General features: G+C 41.8%; 3 protein-coding genes and 3 non-coding genes across 6 annotated transcripts; 3 read left to right on the forward strand and 3 right to left on the reverse strand.

Moving 5' to 3' along the window:
* The first annotated feature begins 40 nt into the window (after positions 1 to 40).
* trnaq-uug (transfer RNA glutamine (anticodon UUG)) lies at positions 41 to 112 on the forward strand. The gene has a single exon. It is a non-coding gene; the product is annotated as a tRNA-Gln (tRNA).
* A 432-nt stretch (positions 113 to 544) lies between these two features.
* trnaq-uug (transfer RNA glutamine (anticodon UUG)) lies at positions 545 to 616 on the reverse strand. Its single transcript has one exon. It is a non-coding gene; the product is annotated as a tRNA-Gln (tRNA).
* A 643-nt stretch (positions 617 to 1,259) lies between these two features.
* On the reverse strand, positions 1,260 to 1,331 carry trnaq-uug (transfer RNA glutamine (anticodon UUG)). Its single transcript has one exon. It is a non-coding gene; the product is annotated as a tRNA-Gln (tRNA).
* A 4,077-nt stretch (positions 1,332 to 5,408) lies between these two features.
* LOC115594627 (mitochondrial uncoupling protein 2) lies at positions 5,409 to 8,809 on the forward strand. Its single transcript, XM_030438823.1, has 8 exons — positions 5,409 to 5,565; positions 5,800 to 5,932; positions 6,766 to 6,899; positions 6,996 to 7,203; positions 7,284 to 7,481; positions 7,573 to 7,674; positions 7,780 to 7,960; positions 8,053 to 8,809. The coding sequence occupies exons 3-8, from the start codon at positions 6,774 to 6,776 to the stop codon at positions 8,165 to 8,167; spliced, it is 930 nt and encodes a 309-aa protein (XP_030294683.1). The 5' UTR covers positions 5,409 to 5,565; positions 5,800 to 5,932; positions 6,766 to 6,773; the 3' UTR covers positions 8,168 to 8,809.
* Positions 8,810 to 10,575: 1,766 nt separating this feature from the next.
* Positions 10,576 to 13,183, forward strand: LOC115594628 (mitochondrial uncoupling protein 2). The gene is made up of 8 exons (XM_030438824.1): positions 10,576 to 10,711; positions 10,834 to 10,987; positions 11,167 to 11,374; positions 11,524 to 11,728; positions 11,806 to 12,003; positions 12,101 to 12,202; positions 12,303 to 12,483; positions 12,628 to 13,183. Exons 3-8 carry the CDS (start codon positions 11,249 to 11,251, stop codon positions 12,737 to 12,739), a joined length of 924 nt encoding a protein of 307 aa, XP_030294684.1. The 5' UTR covers positions 10,576 to 10,711; positions 10,834 to 10,987; positions 11,167 to 11,248; the 3' UTR covers positions 12,740 to 13,183.
* dnajb13 (DnaJ heat shock protein family (Hsp40) member B13) lies at positions 12,509 to 17,250 on the reverse strand. Its single transcript, XM_030438822.1, has 8 exons — positions 17,079 to 17,250; positions 16,835 to 16,938; positions 16,278 to 16,439; positions 16,037 to 16,185; positions 15,544 to 15,657; positions 14,347 to 14,460; positions 13,307 to 13,383; positions 12,509 to 13,065 (listed from the first exon to the last, which is right to left on the reverse strand). The coding sequence occupies exons 1-8, from the start codon at positions 17,144 to 17,146 to the stop codon at positions 12,912 to 12,914; spliced, it is 942 nt and encodes a 313-aa protein (XP_030294682.1). The 5' UTR covers positions 17,147 to 17,250; the 3' UTR covers positions 12,509 to 12,911.
* Between the last annotated feature and the right edge of the window lie 1,998 nt (positions 17,251 to 19,248).

A 19,248-nucleotide genomic window follows, 5' to 3' on the forward strand; every position in this document is an offset into this window, starting at 1 on the left:
CCCCACGTGGCCGGAAATAGAAATAGCGGTACTGTAAAGTGGTTCCATGGTGTAATGGTTAGCACTCTGGACTTTGAATCCAGTGATCCGAGTTCAAATCTCGGTGGAACCTGATTTAAGTTAGTGAGACATAAGAACGCATAAATCAGTTTCTAGTAGATGCAATATTGTTTTCAATAAGTGATGCAGCATAACATCATGAAGCAACCTTAATGGAGTTTGTGTTGGCCCCCAAGTAGCCAGAATTGCAGCTATCTATATACAAATTAACTCTGACTTGAATGCTTTTTTATATTGTAAAAAAAATATCATGATTTAGTGAACAAATATGTTAATTCATTTAACCTTTATTCATACAAGTTCATCCAATGGCAGTAGCTCATTCTATTTAACTGGCACCTTGACTATGTCATGACAGAGTACAATATGATAGCATACTGACGGAACAACAATCTCAAGTAATACTTACAGACTTTAAGTATTGCTTTTCATTGTCAAGTTGATCTTTGTATCAACACATTTTTGCATCTCACTTCCTTAAATGAGGTTCCACCGAGATTTGAACTCGGATCACTGGATTCAAAGTCCAGAGTGCTAACCATTACACCATGGAACCACTGTGCAGGATTCTATGCACAGTATCATCAAAACTCAGACCCTCAGAATCAGAATCAGAACACTTTATTAACCACTGGAGGAAATTGTTTTTGTTCCAGATGCTCCGTGCAAAGTAGAATTAGAATTACAGCATGAATGGAAACAGGAGATAAAGATAAAGATCTAAATGAAATAGTAAAATAGACAATAAAATAAAATGAAATAAAATAAAATATTAAAGTAGACAATAAAATAATAAGGTAGACTATCTGGAAATACACACAATATACAGTGAAATGGTTGTAGAATGAGTACTTATCGTTTCTTTTTGTTTTGTTTTTTGTTTTTATAAATGGTCATTTGAGAATTATGAATGAGAGACTGACAACCATCAACTGTTACTTTTGCAAAAAGAAAAAAAACAAAAAACAATTGTTAAGTGGTTGTTAATGTAATTAGTCTTATGAGTTTGTTTAACATTTATTCCTACAGGGTTGCCCAAAGAGAGTGATTGCTTTTTTCATGGCCACCCTGGTAATAGCACCTGCACACACAATCTGCAGCAGATTGACCTTCTTTGTAACACTGGGCTGCACATTGCTCACCACCTTGTGCAGAATGTATTGTTTTTTCAGTGTTAAGATGTCATGCTAGCTTAAATCAGGTTCCACCGAGACTTGAACTCGGATCACTGGATTCAAAGTCCAGAGTGCTAACCATTACACCATGGAACCAATGCATGGGGTTTTAGGCATGTGATCATCAAACCACAGACCATAATGAGAAACTGACAACCAGCAACAGTTATTCACTTTGCAAAAGAAAAAAAAAAGAAATAGAAAAAGCAATTGGTTGTAAACGTAATTAGTCTTTTGAGTTTGTCTGACTTATATTTATTTGTACAGGGTGTATGAAAAATACGCAGCAAAATAGATTTCTCATCTTCCACATTAATACAAAGAGCTAAAAATACACAACAGAATCAACACTTTGCATGTTATTTCCTCTTGTTTACAACATCCCTGAACACAAGGTGGCAGCAGTATACTCTACCCATGAGACAGCTCACTTAAAGGGGCACTCCGCCTATTTTTCAAAATGAAGGTCAGGTAATCTATGACGGTTGGTCTTATTCAGGTGTTAAAAAACAGCCGTGCAATGTCTTCTGCGGGTCTGAAAAAAATGACTCTGATTATGTCACGGTGATGTCATCATGGTTATCTCAGCTATAGAAAATAGAAATGTGGAGTTTGGAAGATGTGGGTGTTCTTCATAGGCAGTAGGGTCTAATGAGAGACACTGTCGAGATGCATCATGGGAAATGTGTGTGTGTTTCTTTCTTAACTAGACCCATACAAGGGCTGAAGACCCAGGATATCTTGGTTTTTGCTGCATTAATTTCATCAGATTTGTGCATTTTTTTTATGGAATGCACTCCAAACAACTGGTTTCAGTATGCTCAGGAAACAAACATACGTACAGCAGACTGTTGGTGCTGCTGAGAAAAATCTTGAGAGAAATATCTGAGAGGTTAATGGTAATATTATTAACTAATGATATTCCAAGATGTGGTTATGATCACTGGGAGATCACTAAAGTCGCAGCTTCAGTCCTGTAATCGGAGTCACTGTTATTCAACAGGCGACATTTAAGGGAAGTTTAAAATGCGGTTACGTAAAGAGTTCAAGAGTTTGTTGCGACAGCTGATCGTCTATCATTGCAGACTTGTTAATTTGATTGTGAGAGGCGCAGGAAGGGAAGGGGAGAGGAAGAGGCTGAAGGGTGAAGGTGAAGAAACATGGTTGGTCATGCACATTTTCAGCTTTCACCCAGGTTTTAATTGAATTTGATTGTTTGATTTCATATTTTTAACTTTTAGGATCATTCACGAAAGTACTGGGTGGGAATAAAACTATTCAGCAACGAATAACGAAACACAACGATTCTTACTTTCAGGCGAATTTTATATTCCTCCCAAGATCCTCCTGGATTGCATTACATTTACCACATTACACCTTTAAGCCTTCAACTTCCTTTTGTCTGAACATTAGCTTCCAATACTGCTCCCATGCATCACAAAAACAGCTACCTGTGAAAAACATCTGTTTTTGTAAGAACTAGTGCAATAACTTCATTTCAGATCCACCCTGTTGTCTTCACCTTTACTATCCAACCAAGATTGACTCTCCAGCTGTGGTCACAGTACGTATGTGGAGCATGGGACCATGGATTATGACAACATGTTTATGAAAATGTCGATCAGTGTTTCTTCCCTATTTTGGTGTCACATTCACTGACTCCAGCGTGTTTAACGATGGGCTGTTTTGTCCTCTGATGTAGCCTAATGTTAGAGGCTCATTTATGTCTTCTGAACATCCTGTTCTGACAGAATGGATGTACATCAGACTCTCCCTCCATTTATACGGTACGTTCAATATTGAGATTGTGTTATCATGTTTACTGGGAGCCACAGACAGTCAAATGCCAGCCAGAGCTAAGAATGAACAGCTGAGTCGTTCTTGGTATGTGGGTCCATATGTTGTCCCAGTGAAATATCTCTTCGTGTGTGAAAATGGATTCCAGAAACTTTCGATGAGGATGATTAAAGAGTCTAAAATCATGACTATGATACGAATGAATCATTTAGAAAATATTTAAAGAATTCAGTTTGAGATGAGACGAGATCAACAATTGAACCCAGAGAAATGATGGTGATGCTGCTTTTCATTCACCTCTCACCTAATAAAGTTATGACAGAAGTTGGGGACATGGGCTATACTGGTGCCCCACTAACCTTTAGGTGATGCAGCAGCTTCGATTATTTATAGTGTAATGGTCTATATTTAAAGTGTAATGGAGATTAGGTGTTTCACAGCACTCATTCATGGTTCATGGTATTCCAAGTGCAGGAGAGCGCAGCGTTGACGAGAGTCTGCCCTGCTCAGTTTCTTTTCCATCTGCTGTTGGCGAGGTCAACGCAGTCTGGTTGAAGCCGGACCAGCGAGTTGTTTACTGGTCGGGATGTGTGCGCAAAGGTTATTCACACAGTGTTCCCAGACAGGATCCTGTTTTTAGCCCCGGGTCAAGAAAGCATGGTGGTGGGCGCAGCTCCCCTCTTCTGCTCGGTTTAAGGTTGAATCATTTCCAGTCATTGGCTCACAAATGACATAATATTAAGAAAAAAATCCAAGATCCAGATTTATCAAACTTTTAAAGGGGCGCTATGTAGTTTTGGAGAAAAAATCAAAACTCAGAATTTTGATATTTACAATAATAATGAGGTAACCCCCAGAACACTGTTTGTAGCGAGAAAGGTGGCAGGGTCCGCCAAATATTAACAATGTTAAACTGTATCATATTGTGTTGGCCTTTAAGGTCAGTTTGTTTATTCAGTCATGAAAACAAAGGGAGTCTGTTTATTTTATTTGTTTAGGCATAAATCAGTCAATGAAGATCTCCTCTGACTGAAATTTCTTTCCCAAACCTACGTAGTGCACCTTTAAAATGCATCTGAAATACTTAAAAATGGATAATTGCCTTTCATATCCTTGTCCAAACACCTGGGTACACAGTGTCTACTTACAATTTGTAATCGACTTTGTTCCTTCAAGATCACAAGATAATTGAGTACTAAGTTCAATTTGAATTAATATCTAAACCTTTCATCTGCATTCTTGTAGCCAATAAGACTATCTGATCACACACAGGCCAATGAAATCCCTGAATATGGACCGATCAAAACACAAAACTGTGCAGCAGGCGCAGGTTTGGAGAGGCGACCATGACCACTGAGCAGAACACGAGCATGAGTTCGGAGTAATCTGGACTGAAGATTTTGGAGAACCAGATACCCCATTTGATTTCATGGCTGTTATCAAAGTGCTTGGTAAACAGACGAACACAATCTAGAGACTTAGCAGTGCCGTTTTGTCAAGAGAAAAACACCCTGACGCATGTCCCAGCAGGCGAAACCTTAGATGTGTACAAGAGACACTTCTGCACAGTCAACCTTGTGACTTGACGTAAGCCTGCGGGGGCCCTGACCCGGAGCCGCAATGGAAAGTCACATGTGCCGAGGCATGCACGAACAGGACTGCAACACTCTACTGACAAAGTGTCTCCCCTCTTTCAACGCTCTCCGTCCAGCGTCCAGTCCCGACTTTGGGTGCTGCTGGTTCGCCCTGACAGATGCTAATGGCTTGACTGATTGCATACAGATGCCTTGTGCATCCACCCACTCCCGTTCACCGTAAGGATTGGCTGAGAAAGATGGCGGTTCCTTTGCCTGGAATGTTTCGTAACTTTATTACTCGCAGGGAGGGGAGAAATTCTAGAGCTCCGGAATACGTTTTTGTCGGGCACTAACACAGAGGAAGTGATGTAGTGAAAATGTTTTCCCCCCACCAGAACTCTTGTCAGCTTTTCAAATGCCCCATGAAAACATTTGGGGAATCCAGACAGGCCTCCCTTCCTGATTGGCCATATATACCAACCAATAGAAACACGGGGTTTGCTCCTCGATGTCTGTGTAGTAATATGAGCCTGTAACCACACGTGTTGAAGTTGGCTTTTGTGTCAAAACTTGAAGTAAATATTCATGATGCTTCAGATGAGTAAGTTTAATTATAAAAAAAAATGAAATGTAACACAACAAGAAAACACTGTAAACACGCGCTCACAGCGTCCATACCGGGCTGGCACAACAGCGCTGCGAGGAGCAGATCAACAAGTGTTCAGATATCCAGCTGTGACTCACAGACGCTGGTAAACACGGGACACATATGACAGGTGTGTATTACTTGTGGGTTTGTCCCACAGTCATGTGCTAAAGGTGCCTATAAATTGAGGAACTTGTTGGACAGTGAAGAGTAAGCAGACAGCATGAGAGGAGGACACTTAAGGAGCTAACTGCCTGAAGGATTGTACATATTGTTCTCTGGATTATAAACTCCCCGGAAAACTACTTAGGTAACTTTGACATGAAGACAACCAAGTTTTTTTTTTTAATCAAGCGTGCACCATTTCTCATCCCTTTTTAAGTGATTTATATTTAAGTGCAAAGATATGAAAGGAAAATGTTAAAATGTTTAAATCCTTTTCATTATTGCATGGTTTTCTGTATCACAATGATACAAGTAATAACATATAAAACCCAATAATACACCTTCTGCTTGGTAAATGTAAATGTTTTTCTGTTTCCAGTGAGCGGTGTTATGCTGGCTGGCTTACTTCTCACAGAGTTTATGGCCCGAGGCATTTCCACAACAGAACCACTTCCTAAGACTGCTGTACTTCTCGAGAAAACTTGAAGTTTTCCTTTACCATTGTTTCACAGGTATGCCTTATGTTTGGCATGAACGCACTTAATGCTAGTATCGTCAGCATTACTAGCACAGTCAGGTTTTTACCACAGTTATTAAAAGTCAGTGGCTCCAAAATAGAGAGACGGGTCACACTGGTGCGCTGTGGGGCAATTTCAGGTGTGCTGTGGCATTATATTACATAAACATGTTGCAAGCGGTGTTGTTAAAAGTACCCAAAAGTCATACTTGAATAAAAGGAAAGATATTGTTAAAATATTACTTTGATAAAAGTGAACGTTACCTTTCGAATAACACTTGAGTAAAAGTCTTAAAGTGTCTAATCTAAAATGTAGTTAAGTGTAAAATATTTTTCTGGCAATAAACGTACAATTAAAAGCTTAGGTGAAAGTAAATTATACATATATTTACATGAATGTATACACTGTTTACCATGGGTTGATTATCGGATCCGATATTCAGCAATTTCCTCGTAAATATTGAGTAAGTTAAATACTTGAGTAAGTATACAAATTACAGTGCTTGAGTAAATTTACTTAAAACTCCTTCAAGGGAACCAAACAATAAACCGGTTTCGAGTGATCAGAGAACAAGTCACACAGGCTGTTTTGCATGAATATAAACACAGGTCCTCCTTGAGATCTTGGCTTGAAAGTTTGAAAACCACTGCTGTACCTGTGTAGATGAGACCAAGTCAAAACAAGCAGTTACATTCAGCGCCTGTCCGTCCTTCTAAGCTTAGTGATAATTATCTTGGTTTGCGTGTCTGGTATGTGGTGTGATATAACCAGAGGTCCAGGGCAAATAGCTTTAAGAGCATGTATTTCCATTTATGTCATTGACCCAGGCGTAGAAATGGTTGGCATGAAACCCAACGACATGGTGCCCTCTGCGGCAGTCAAGTTCTTCGGAGCCGGCACCGCGGCCTGCATAGCCGACCTCGTCACCTTTCCACTGGACACGGCCAAAGTCAGACTACAGGTGTGACGCACGGTCTTTAAGAGGACACATTTTTAAACGGTACATTTCGTTCCAGACCAGCTGCTGACAATCTCTCAATGTCACCCTCTTGTCTAGATTCAGGGAGAGTCTCAGAAAGGCAAAGGTGGCATCGATGTGAAGTATCGAGGGGTGTTCGGCACCATCACCACCATGGTGCGCACAGAGGGGCCCAGGAGTCTTTACAATGGACTGGTGGCAGGACTCCAGAGGCAGATGAGCTTCGCCTCGGTCCGGATAGGTCTTTACGACTCCATGAAGCAATTCTACACTCGAGGCACAGAGAGTGAGTTTCATTGTGTTGCATTAACGAGGCCGCATCCCTCCGTCTGCCTCGATCTGACCAACAAACATGCTGCTTCACAGGCGCTGGGATTGTCACCCGGCTCATGGCGGGCTGCACCACAGGAGCCATGGCCGTGGCCTTTGCGCAGCCGACAGATGTGGTGAAGGTGCGTTTCCAAGCCCAGGTGCGACTGGCTGACGGCGGGAGGAGGTACAACAGCACGCTGGACGCCTACAAGACGATTGCCAGAGACGAGGGAGTGCGGGGCCTTTGGAGAGGTGCCACTTCAGAATCCTCAAAAACCTTCACATATACGTAAAAAAACTATCCCTCGTCTGGTTTTGAAGACAACCCTCTCCTTTCTTCTAGGTTGTATGCCGAACATCACCCGTAACGCCATTGTAAACTGTGCCGAGCTGGTGACCTACGACATGATCAAAGAGCTCATCCTGAAGTACGACCTGATGACAGGTGAGCTGCTGAGGAAAACTGATTCCAAAAGCTAATTTCTTTCACATCCAAATACAAACATCAGCTGTTGTGGAAGGATATGACTCATCTCCTGTTGCCCTTCAGACAATCTGCCGTGCCACTTCACCGCTGCCTTCGGTGCTGGCTTCTGCACAACAGTCGTGGCCTCTCCTGTGGATGTAGTCAAAACACGGTTCATGAACTCAGGGTCTGGCCAGTACAGCAGCGCCATCAACTGTGCTCTCACCATGCTGAGACATGAAGGTCCCACAGCCTTCTATAAAGGGTAAAAACACCATACACATAAAAACATGAAACAAACGGCACTAAAATGACCAGTTTGGGACTCTTGAACTTGAATTGTTCTGTCTCCTTCAGGTTCATGCCGTCTTTCCTGCGACTGGGGTCCTGGAACATTGTGATGTTTGTGACGTATGAGCAGATTAAAAGAGGCATGACGAGGGTGCAACACAGCTGGGAGTCGCCGTTTTGACCGCATCGCTAGTTTCTTCGGACGGGACTGCACAAACGCAACCGACTGAATGTCGCCATGGTGCAGCGGTGAGCAGTGGTTGGAAAGGGAGACCTGCGAGTGGCGGGTCATGGCAGGAAGCCTCTTTCACTTCCTGAATGAGGGCATTGTAGCAACACCGGACGTGATTTAAGGATTCACGTATAAAGACACTTTTTTGTTGCATTGTAATTGGGAGAAAAAAGCGTATTCAGGTATATAAACGACGGGTGTGATGGAGTAATTCCGAAAAGGTTACGTTTGACCTGTTATTAACTTATGTAGTAAAATCTTGATCAGCGGGCTGTTCCGTAGCTTTGACGAGGGATTTTCATGTTTACAAGAATGAACTGTGACATAATATGAGCGATGCTACTGTGTAATGTTGTTATTTAATAGACAGATTGAGTCTGGCAACACCAGACCTAAACAGTGACCATTTATATGTTGTGTACTGTAGATTGTTTACAGTGTTTACCGTCGTTTATGCATGTGGTCAGGGGTTTATAGTCAAACCATGTGCTGCTGGTTGTAAATAGCGTGATTTATCGCTGGTCGATACGTCATAAATATGTTGTGCACGGCAATATATGATGCCAAAATGAATAAATGTTGTGCCATTTATGTCTTTGTCTAGTATTGACTTTTGTCGAACCTTTTTCTTTTAATCAACAAACCCTGAAGCTCAGTTTGAATAGTGTGATTTAGGGACTCAAGTGGAGCAATTTATTCGATCTTTTGTGCATTTTGTGCTCAGTAAAACAGAAAGTGGAGCATCTTGGGATTTAAGTGGGACAGTATTCAGTCGTAGTATTAAAACAACATTATGTAGAAATTGGCATTTTGTCTGATTTGGTTTAATTTCTTCACTACGTGTTTTCATATTCGATGCAAAGTATCAATGTTTTTCATACTAGCCGATTTGGGAAAGCGGCAGTCAGCAAAACATGGCTTCAAAGCCCGTACTTACTGAGCAAATGCAGAGTAATTTCTATTTCCACGTTTACATAACCCAAGCAACAAGCACGCGGGCTGCCGAAACGCAGCATTAAGTGAGTTACCTCTGACTTATAAGCGAGGAAGAGGGCATCTGAATGAATGCAGTTCCGTCCATCGGGCCTGAATGTTTCCCGAATCATCTGTTCCTCACGCTGCAGTTTCGTAATGAATCAGTCCGATCGTAGAGGCACGAGGACGACATGTATCCGCGTTCAGAGCCATCCACTCATTCAAAACATTGCAAATTTGCCATGCATATATTTCAAAACATATGACTAATCCCATATTACACACAGACAGCTTCAGAACTGGTCTCCTAACACCCTCTCGGGTCTCAACAACTCGATGGAGAGTGGAGAGATGGAGAAAGCGCAGTGTTGTAAGTGTGTAAATGAATCTCGTTGTTTGTTCTGGAGGCACGAAACGACACCGTGAAAACAAATTCCCCCTGCGGGACAAATAGAATCTATCTACAACTACAACTGCAGCACCACTATGTTAAAATGACTGTCTTAATTCCATGAAGTGCTGTATTTGTTGCTTGTAAACATTACTGCTCACTGTGCCTATTCAGAAAGTCAGTTTTTAATCTGTAATCTTTCATTGCTTGCTTTTTGTTCTTGTCTTTTAAATGCAATCATAATATTTCTCCATGTTTCAATGTCTTATCTTAATGTGTCTCCGTAAAGCACTTTGCAGAGCCCCATCAAGGAAACATGTGCGTACATCCACCACTGCTCACACATACAGCAAACTATGATCTGAGTTTAAATGTTTGTGTTTACAACAAAACAACAGATAGCACGCTTGTCGTCTCCTGGACGGACCACACAGAGTTCAGTAACAGTGTCTTTTCGGTAATCAGTGCAGGAGCACAAAAAAGCCGCGTTGAGGTCTAAACTGGTCTGAACATACGGATCCAATTCAGCGGGCGATGTACTGTGTGTTCTTGTGTTTTCAGGGTGACTCAGCATTTCTTCCCCTCGAGTCTGTACTCTGTGTACCATAATGCCACTGTGCGCACAGGCCTCTAAGCAGATAGCTGACTTAACCCGAATGAGTTTAAAAAAAGTTAAAAAAAATCTAAGAAATCCTAGTTTAGCGCACCGGCCTATTCTCAAGGAGACGTTGCCTGTCTCATCAGACACAACTCTGCTGTCTAGTGTCTGTTATGGTGTCTGAAGTCACAACAGAGGAGCAACTTGATCATTAGAAATCGAGAAGATAACAGAAGATAAACGTGAACGCAAAAAATTCATGGAAGCACTAATCAGACAAGTGCAACAAGAGGGCTGTTTGTCACACAGACAGCTTTACGGTGCGCCCGTTGTGACCAGCAAAGGCAGCTTGTAAGGATGTGGTGTGGGGGTGGGGCCGCACCAGCAACACATGCCATGATGTAACAGTCACGGCTGTATTTAAAGAGGAGGCTCTGCTGCATCCCGTCCATGCACTCAAGTCATTTGGACGCCGTCGCTCCGAGAGGCATTTCACCAGGAATTTTTAACCTCCACGGATCAGATTACGGTACAATCCAGATCTTTCATACTTAGTTTTTTCTTGGGGCGTATCTATGTTGATGTTAACACTGTGCCATTGCTGCTGTTGTTGTTGTTGTTGTTGATTTTTCCCCCCTGTCTTTCTTTCAGGATTTGGAGTATGATTTTAAGGCTCATCACTTCTGAAAAATCTTCTATGGAAAAACAGGGAAACCAATTCATAGCTGGGACTAGATTCAGCCAGAGGGACACCTTTAGAGAATCCTGATCTCTAAGGTTTCCGCCCTAAACTGCTCTAATAAAGGTAAGAATCACTAACCATCCTGTTTCCATCTACTGAACATAACAGCTGTCTCTCATTTAGCATCACTAAAACCTCTACTAACGGGGGTTTATAAATGAGCCACCCGGCAGCTGGAGGTAGCGTAAATAACATTCATTTTGTAATGTGTTTTTGTTTTTGTTTTTTTTTCACTTTTTCAGATTTTGGAGGAGCGCTCCTTGTCCTGTCCACATTAACGAGCCACTCTTCAATCCTTTTGTTGATAAAATATTTTGGGAAAAAATGGTTGGATTCAGGCCTGCAGACGTGCCTCCATCGGCAGCGGTGAAGTTTGTGGGAGCAGGAACTGCAGCCTGCATCGCCGACCTGTTCACCTTTCCCCTGGACACAGCCAAAGTGCGGCTACAGGTAAGAACAGTTTTTTTGTTTTTATCAGCACTTCAAATTGTAGTGTTGCTGATCCACATATTTGGGATTATAGATTTGATAAACATGAAAAAAAAAAGCATTAGGAGCCATACTGAACTCTCCCATCCTCTCTTCTTTCTCCTGAACAGATCCAAGGAGAGACCAAAGCTTCAGTGAAGTCTGCGGTGAAGTACCGAGGAGTGTTCGGCACCCTCATCACCATGGTGCGCACAGAGGGGCCCAGGAGTCTTTACAGTGGACTGGTGGCAGGACTCCAGAGGCAGATGAGCTTCGCCTCTGTCCGTATCGGCCTCTACGACTCTGTGAAACAGTTCTACACTAAAGGCTCTGATCGTGAGTATTGTGAGCGTCCATGAGTGTCTCCTGCCCTGCACCAGCCAGGCCTCACATCTCCCCCCTCTCTGCGTCAGACGTCGGTATCGGCAGCCGCCTGCTCGCGGGAGGCACCACTGGCGCCATGGCGGTCGCTCTCGCTCAGCCTACGGATGTGGTGAAAGTCCGCTTCCAGGCACAGGCCAGGGCTCCCGGGGACGCCAGACGCTACTGTGGCACCATCGATGCTTACAAGACCATTGCTAAGGAGGAAGGCATTCGTGGTCTCTGGAAAGGTAGCTGTTCTTTTAGGTATCGAAGCATATTGCGTGTTTTCATCTGATAAATCTGTTCATGTGTTTTTTGTTTTTTTTATGTGGCTCTTTCACACAGGGACGGCTCCGAACATCGCACGGAATGCAATTGTTAACTGCACCGAACTGGTGACATACGACTTCATCAAGGACACGCTCCTCAGGTCCACTCCCTTGACAGGTAAAACAATGGCTGCAGTGCAACATGACGCAGAGGGATTATATGTGAGTGAGTGTGTGTGTGTGAGTGGAGCAGTAACTTTCAGCCTTTTACTCCACAGATAATCTGCCCTGCCACTTTGTATCAGCCTTCGGCGCAGGCTTATGCACAACAGTGATCGCCTCTCCAGTGGATGTGGTCAAGACAAGATATATGAACGCCGCTCTGGGCCAGTACAGCGGTGTCCTCAGTTGCGCTGCTGCCATGATGACCAAAGAGGGACCACTTGCTTTTTACAAGGGGTAAGCACTGACTGCACGGACAATATTAATGAGGGATATAAATCATTTATAAAGGAGGGGAAGGGGACCAGTGGCTGTAAACAGCAATTACTATGGACAGAGCGCAATCAATCATGTTGTTTTCTCTGTTTTCCCTCTCTTGAGGTTCATGCCATCATTCTTGCGCCTGGGCTCCTGGAACGTGGTGATGTTTGTCACGTATGAGCAGCTGAAACGAGCCATGATGACAGCAAACTGCACAAATATACTGTTATAATGTTCGTCCGTCAGCGGGCTGATGTTGTGGCATCCCTTTACTTGTTGGCCCCTATTGTATATTTCAATTTGAAGTCAAGTTATGTGATTCCCTTGTTTCTCATGAGAGAAATGTTGCTGCCTCAGTCATAAGTCAAACGACGACGACACGTGCATTTAACATGTGATCAATGTTACAAATTGAGAGCTTGTTTGATCAGCTGCATTCCCTCGGCGGAGAGCGTCTCGGGAAACTGGATGTCAAACGTGAGGACGAGGTTTCCTCTCTGGGCGGGATCCTGGGACAGAGGCATTCCCTCTCCGGTCACCACTTTTTTGTACGAAGGGCTGATAAAACAAATCAGAGATGGGAAAATGTGAATGAATGCAGATCAAACCCAGAGAACATCCTTCTGTAGATGCCCCCGTTTAAGTGTACTGTTTATATAAAGTGCTGAATTTCTAATGCTCGTGTCTTCCTTCTCTGATCGTACGTTCAGCTTTGAGTTTATCTGAGATTAATGTGGAAATTAACAGGATTACAAAAAAAAAACCCCACTATCATACATGAATGTAGAGAAGCACTTACTGTACAATGTCGTTGATGCGAATGCTGAGCAGCCTGCCATCTAGTGTCTCCACATCCATAGAGAACCCCGTCAAAGCCTGTGGGAACAGTGAAGTGTTTGTCATACTTGAGCCAAACCTTTAAAGGAGAACTTCGGTCGATTTAAACATGCAGCTTCATTGCTCAAGCTACCCTTGGCTTGCCAGTACCGAAGACGCGAACACATTTGGTCCAACCATTACAGAGCTCCGTGAACGGAGACTTAGCATTGAACGCTAACAGCATGGGGTCAGAACTATTACACTGTGTTTTAAGCAGTCTTAACATGCTCCACATCTCACACCAAAAGTTATGCAACATCAGCAGACACCTTAGCACACAGCACTGTAGCATGTATGACTCAAAATGAATAAAAAAGTAGTTAAAACTAGTGTGTTTGTGCAAGGAGCTACTTACCTGTTTGTTGACATCCGTGTGTTCCGGTAGCTAGACCAAACTAGCATATCCATCGAGTATGCACTTAACAGGCTTAACAGGCTATTGTAAGGCTCATGGCACATGAGAGGCTGTAACATGGACATGTACATTATGAACATAAACACGAAAATGCTGGATTACGTTTCCGTCTCCGCCAGTGAGGGAGTAAGTGCACGCTCGACAGATTGACTAGTTTAGTCTAGCTACCGGAACACACGGATGTCAACAAACAGGTAAGTAGCTCCTTGCACAAACACACCGTTTTAACTACTTTTTTATTCAGTTTGAGTCATACACGCTACAGTGCTGTGTTGTAAGGTGTCTGCTGATGTTGCATAACTTTTGGTGTGAGATGTGGAGCATGTTAAGATGCTTAAAACACAGTGTAAAGTTCTGACCCTATGCTGTTAGCATTCAATGCTAAGTCTCCGTTCACGGAGCTCTGTAATGGCTGGACCAAATGTGTTCGCGTCTTCGGTACTGGCAAGTCAAGGGTAGCTTGAGCAATGAAGCTGCATGTTTAAATCGACTGAAGTTCTCCTTTAAGGATGATTTATTTGTAAGTCCATTGTTCTGGCTCTCACCATCTCCAGAGAGATCTGGGTCTTGTAGATGAGGTCATTGAGTTGTCTGATGAACCGAGGATGACTCTTCTGTCGCACTATGAACACGATATCTGCAGGGATGCTGTTCGGGCCCTTGAGGTGAAATACAAAAGTTGATTAACACGTAGTCATTCTTAACCTAAAACATGGCTTAGTAATAAGTTGTTACTAAGCCTATTTTGTTCAAGGTTAGCTTTATGCACACACTTAAATTGAATAATTAAATAAGGAGAAGTAAATGAGACCAATCCGTATTATGGGGCTTTATCCATTTAAGGATGTGAGTACCCTGAAAGAGATCTGCTGAGGCCACCTACTGGTGGGAAAGTGTCTCAAACAATATACAGTCACTCACCTGTGCATTTTAAACAATGGGTTTCTATTAATATCTTTACCTGATTCAAAACTGTTCTGTTCTGTATGCGGGGGTCAACAGCTTGAGCAATGTCTCATCAGTAGTAATCAACTCAAACACATGATATAATCAAACTTAACCACAATATCATAATAATAATACACACACAAACAAACCCAAAACGAAAACGACAAAATGTGTTTTGCTCTGCTCATCCAAAAAAGTACAAAACAGACTTTTCTCTCAAGTTTATAGCACACTAAAATATGTACTTGTATATGATGAAGTACTATTAGAAGAGAAATTAGCTCTGTGGTGCAACAAAGGGCCAATCAGCACCAGGGACAGCGCCACAAGCCAAAATTCAGGACACAACAAGTAAAGATAAGACAAGAAAATAAAGGAACAATAGAGATTATGACCAAAGCCTTACTTTGTTTTTAACCAAAATATCCCATCCTAACCTCATCCAAAACAACGTATGCCAACTTTAACCAAACTGGATAAAGCATTATAAATCTCATTCTAATGCATTTTCTCGTGAACACATCTACAATCCTGTTTACAGTATTGCTGCATAAATCCCCTTTGAAATCGTAACGTTTCACACCCCTTTGCACTAATTCAAACTGGATAAAGTCATACTGATTTTGATCTGCGTCAAGACTGTCGAAATACCCACATGAACGCACGGTAAGACAAAAAGTGTTTAAAAGTATAAAAGTAAAACATAACTCTCATGTCACATCAGACGCCAGACTGGAGGAGCTATTAGTTACTATTGTTACAGACGTCAAAATGTTGCCGTATATTTCTTTTACCTGATCTCCCTCTTTGGGGAAAATGATTCTTGTGCCTTCTTTCCATCCAGGTTTCACATCTATACTCAGGATCTTGTCTTTGATGCTGGATGTGTATCCATCCTCATTCATAACCTATTATAATAAAACAAAAAGTGGATAGAAAAAAAAAAGAAGCAAAAATGTACTTTATTCAGTCTGTTCGTTTGGACCTTGTTGTGATTGATTAGTTTGATCCAAGTCACAAGTGTCCATGACCTCTCAGTCTAATCAATTACAGAAAATCCTAGACACTCTTCACCTCTGCATTGATTTCCTTTTTTATTAAAAAAGGTCAATGTTTTGGTCACAAAGACCATTAGTCATGAGAAAGGTCTTTGTGACCCAAAATGTTAATACATCTGTTGTAACAGAGGGGAAAAGTGTGTGTGAGAATCGGTGAACTGAAGAGTTTCAACCATTCCAAAGCTGAGGGATGAAAAAAGATAGTTCTCTGAGATGCAGTAGCTCTTACCCTGCGAGATATCTTAATCTTTTTTGTGCATCCGAGGAAGAGATCATCCAGGGACAAGTGAAGGTCTCTCTCTATAGCGGAGTCTTGCGTCTTCACCACTCCTGGCTGCAGGCCTCCAAACTGAAGTGGAGCATCATTTGTATAGAAGTCTTGCAGGAAAAAAAAACCAACAAGAATTATAGTTGGTGTAGTAAGTATGAAATTTGACAAGAACATTCACCGTAAGGTTTGTTTTCCTCACCTGCGAATGGGTTGTCGCCTCCAAAAAACTGTCTGAAGGTTTTCTGCGGGTTCCCGTGGTAGATGTACTTTGATGACCAAGCTCCAGTCTTGCCAAACTCAGGCGGGATACCCTCTTTTAGACCCTCCTCACCAAACTTGTCATAGGTTGCCTTTTTTCGAACTGTCAGAACACAGATGCTGTTATAGACACATGCAGTAAATACACTCAAAATACCAGTGCAGGTAAAATATTGAAATATTGCCAAAAGGCAGATCCAGGCAAATGTCCTGTAGCCTTTATTAGACACATGCTAGGACGCTGTATGAATTTGCTTTAATTATCCAAATTTTGGTCGATCACTTGATTTTTTCCTGTATCCAAGCCTTACAGTACTTTCTTATCAATCTTCAGATGTTCATAACCATAACATCTTTGCCTCAGTGCAGATTCAAAGTTCAACAGCTTTAAGCACTATACAATTGTTCTAAAATCATGCCAACTTTTTTCTTTATCTCATGCGAGCAGTGTGTTTATCTTTGACCCCGTTGACATCCATCTTGTGCCTGCCTACTCACGGTCGCTCAGAACATCGTAAGCTTCACCCAGCTGGCGGAACCTCTCAGCGCTTCCAGCCTCTCTGTTTCTGCTCGGATGAAACTTCAACGCAAGACGTCGATATCTGCATTAAACAAAAGAGGAAACGAGTGTAAATAAGTATCATATGATAAAAAAAAAAATAATAAAAAAAAGTGTGTCAGTTGCTTCAAGTTTTAACGTAAGTTTAGTTACTCGGTGGTTAGTATTTCAATAAACACTTACGCCTGTTTGATTTCTGCGTCTGTTGCATTTCTGTTTACTTCCAGCGTGTCGTAGTAATCGCTACTCATTATGGATTTAAGCTAACTCAAAGCTCAGGGTGGGAAAATTAAAAACTCAGGAGCAGCAGCGGTTGTTTAGCTTGGTCTCCAGGGTAACGGCTGAGGGTATCGCGACGGTATACTTCCGGATTTCAAAGTAAAGGACGACGTTGAGAAAACAAACAAACCAAACGTTGTTTCCATAAGTAGTCCAAGATTCATACACTGCTGAACTTAGTATTTCCTAGACTGCATGAATAATAATTAGGAGTTTTACTGTGTACTTTTCGAGTAATCCTGTGTCAAATTCCTTAACAGAGAAAAAGAATAAGGATATTTCGCACAACTTTGATGTGGAATAAAAAACGTATTTTCCATAAGTAGTCCAAGATTCTGAATTAAGTACTTCGTAGACTACTTGCATAACAAGTATGAAACACATTTACTATGTACTTTTCGAGTGATACTGCGTCAAAATCCTTAACAGAGAATAAGTCTTTTCGCCCAAATTTGATGTAGAAATTTACTTGTAACAGAGTATTTTTAGACTGTGGTATTGCTCCCTTTTTGTTAAGTAAACCGTAGTAACGGGCACGCAGTTGCTCTTATTTTCTTCGTTCATCAGGTAATTACAGAACTGACGATGCATTCAGGTGCGCTCTCAGACAATTGGAGATGAGAGCGTCACAGCAGCCTAAGGACAGTTCAAGTTAACAATAAACAATAATAATAGTACAAAATAAACAATATAATAAAAAGGTAAGAAAAAGATTCTCATATAAATAATATGTACAAGTGCCCCGCCCCTTTCTGTGACATCGCCCCCATGAAGCCATCATTAACATTTAATTTAATAAATTTTATGGTAAAAGTACAGAACAGAAATCAATAACACTTGAGCCGAGGTGTCCAGATTACATGAATTCACCCCGAATATCAAAGTAATGTAACCTGATTACATTCCGTCAGTACTGGAATAATAACAAATAAAGACCAGAGAAATTAAATATTAATAAAAAAAAAAGTGACCAATTTTATCCTATTGTCAACTATTTATTGGAGTTGATGCTTTTAATAATGGCTTTATTTTTATTTTTGCCTCTTTCGACAAGACAGATTGAGACATTGCAGGAAGCAGGATGCAGGAGAGGATTCCAGACCAGGACTTGAACACCAAGCTACAGCAAAGTCTCTGTTAATGGGACGTCTGCTCTACCAACTGAGCTAAACTAGAGTCCATGGAAGTTTGACTCTCTGGTTGTATCAGCCTAAAACCACAAAGTAAGTAAGTAACCCGCCCACAGATTTTCTGACGAATGCAGGTGGTGCGCGCCAAAAGGGGCGGTCTCGCTCGTTTCCCGCGTGAAGTTACTGCATTTCCCTCCAAAACTTTAGATCCCTATATTAATCCCTGACTGAGTTTCACTCTGGTCGGCGGCCCCTCTCTGAGGACCCGAACACGGTCAGTTAACAGCTCTGTACCAATCTGCTTTATGTGTCCAGTTACCTGCTCAGTAGCTACAGGTGTATTCATGTCTGTGTGGGAGGTGTACAGATCAGTTATTACTTACCGATCTCAGGCGATAAGCCCAGGTGATGTTCCTTCATATATCAGCGAGCTCCACATAGTAACTACCTTCATGCGTTGTCTAAGCCCAGTAAGTTCTACATATGTGCAGGTTAAAAGGAAGCCAGCCTTCCTCAGTGAGATTTGTTTTTGCCTCAAATGTTTCTGAAATAACTCTGAACAAGAAGCTGAAGACGTTTCATTTAACTGTTAAGTGTTGAGGTAAATTTGGCTGAACATAATCCTCTAACTGCATCCAATTAAATCCGCCATGGACGTTATGTTTTGCTTGATGCACCAGACCTCAACTGTGATTTTGTCCGTTTTATCTCTGCAGTGTTTATTACATGAGTAATGCACGGTTAATGAAACTTCTAAAAACAATAAAAAAAAACCCCCACAAACACAAAACCGCGAAAAACACAAAACCTGGAAAAACAAACACACAAAACCTTGAAAAAACAACACAAAACCTCCACAAACACACAAAACGAGCCACAACAGGAGCCTGAAGCAGCAGGAAAAACTGAGTATCTGAGTATCCGTCTTCTGATGACAACCCCTT

Source organism: Sparus aurata, chromosome 13 (genome assembly GCF_900880675.1).
Source record: "Sparus aurata chromosome 13, fSpaAur1.1, whole genome shotgun sequence".
Taxonomy (NCBI): Eukaryota; Metazoa; Chordata; class Actinopteri; order Spariformes; family Sparidae; genus Sparus; species Sparus aurata.

Excerpts from the sequence above, each read along its gene's own strand:
- LOC115594627 (XM_030438823.1), top strand. The coding sequence starts at position 6,774 with ATGGTTGGCATGAAACCCAACGACATGGTGCCCTCTGCGGCAGTCAAG. Across the intron at positions 6,900-6,995 it reads CGGCCAAAGTCAGACTACAG|ATTCAGGGAGAGTCTCAGAA; the intron begins GTGTGACGCACG and ends CCTCTTGTCTAG. Across the intron at positions 7,482-7,572 it reads AGTGCGGGGCCTTTGGAGAG|GTTGTATGCCGAACATCACC; the intron begins GTGCCACTTCAG and ends CCTTTCTTCTAG.
- LOC115594628 (XM_030438824.1), top strand. The coding sequence starts at position 11,249 with ATGGTTGGATTCAGGCCTGCAGACGTGCCTCCATCGGCAGCGGTGAAG. Across the intron at positions 11,729-11,805 it reads CTACACTAAAGGCTCTGATC|ACGTCGGTATCGGCAGCCGC; the intron begins GTGAGTATTGTG and ends TCTCTGCGTCAG. Across the intron at positions 12,004-12,100 it reads CATTCGTGGTCTCTGGAAAG|GGACGGCTCCGAACATCGCA; the intron begins GTAGCTGTTCTT and ends TCTTTCACACAG.
- dnajb13 (XM_030438822.1), bottom strand. The coding sequence starts at position 17,146 with ATGAGTAGCGATTACTACGACACGCTGGAAGTAAACAGAAATGCAACA. Across the intron at positions 15,658-16,036 it reads AGATTAAGATATCTCGCAGG|GTTATGAATGAGGATGGATA; the intron begins GTAAGAGCTACT and ends TTATTATAATAG. Across the intron at positions 13,384-14,346 it reads CCCAGATCTCTCTGGAGATG|GCTTTGACGGGGTTCTCTAT; the intron begins GTGAGAGCCAGA and ends CTGTTCCCACAG.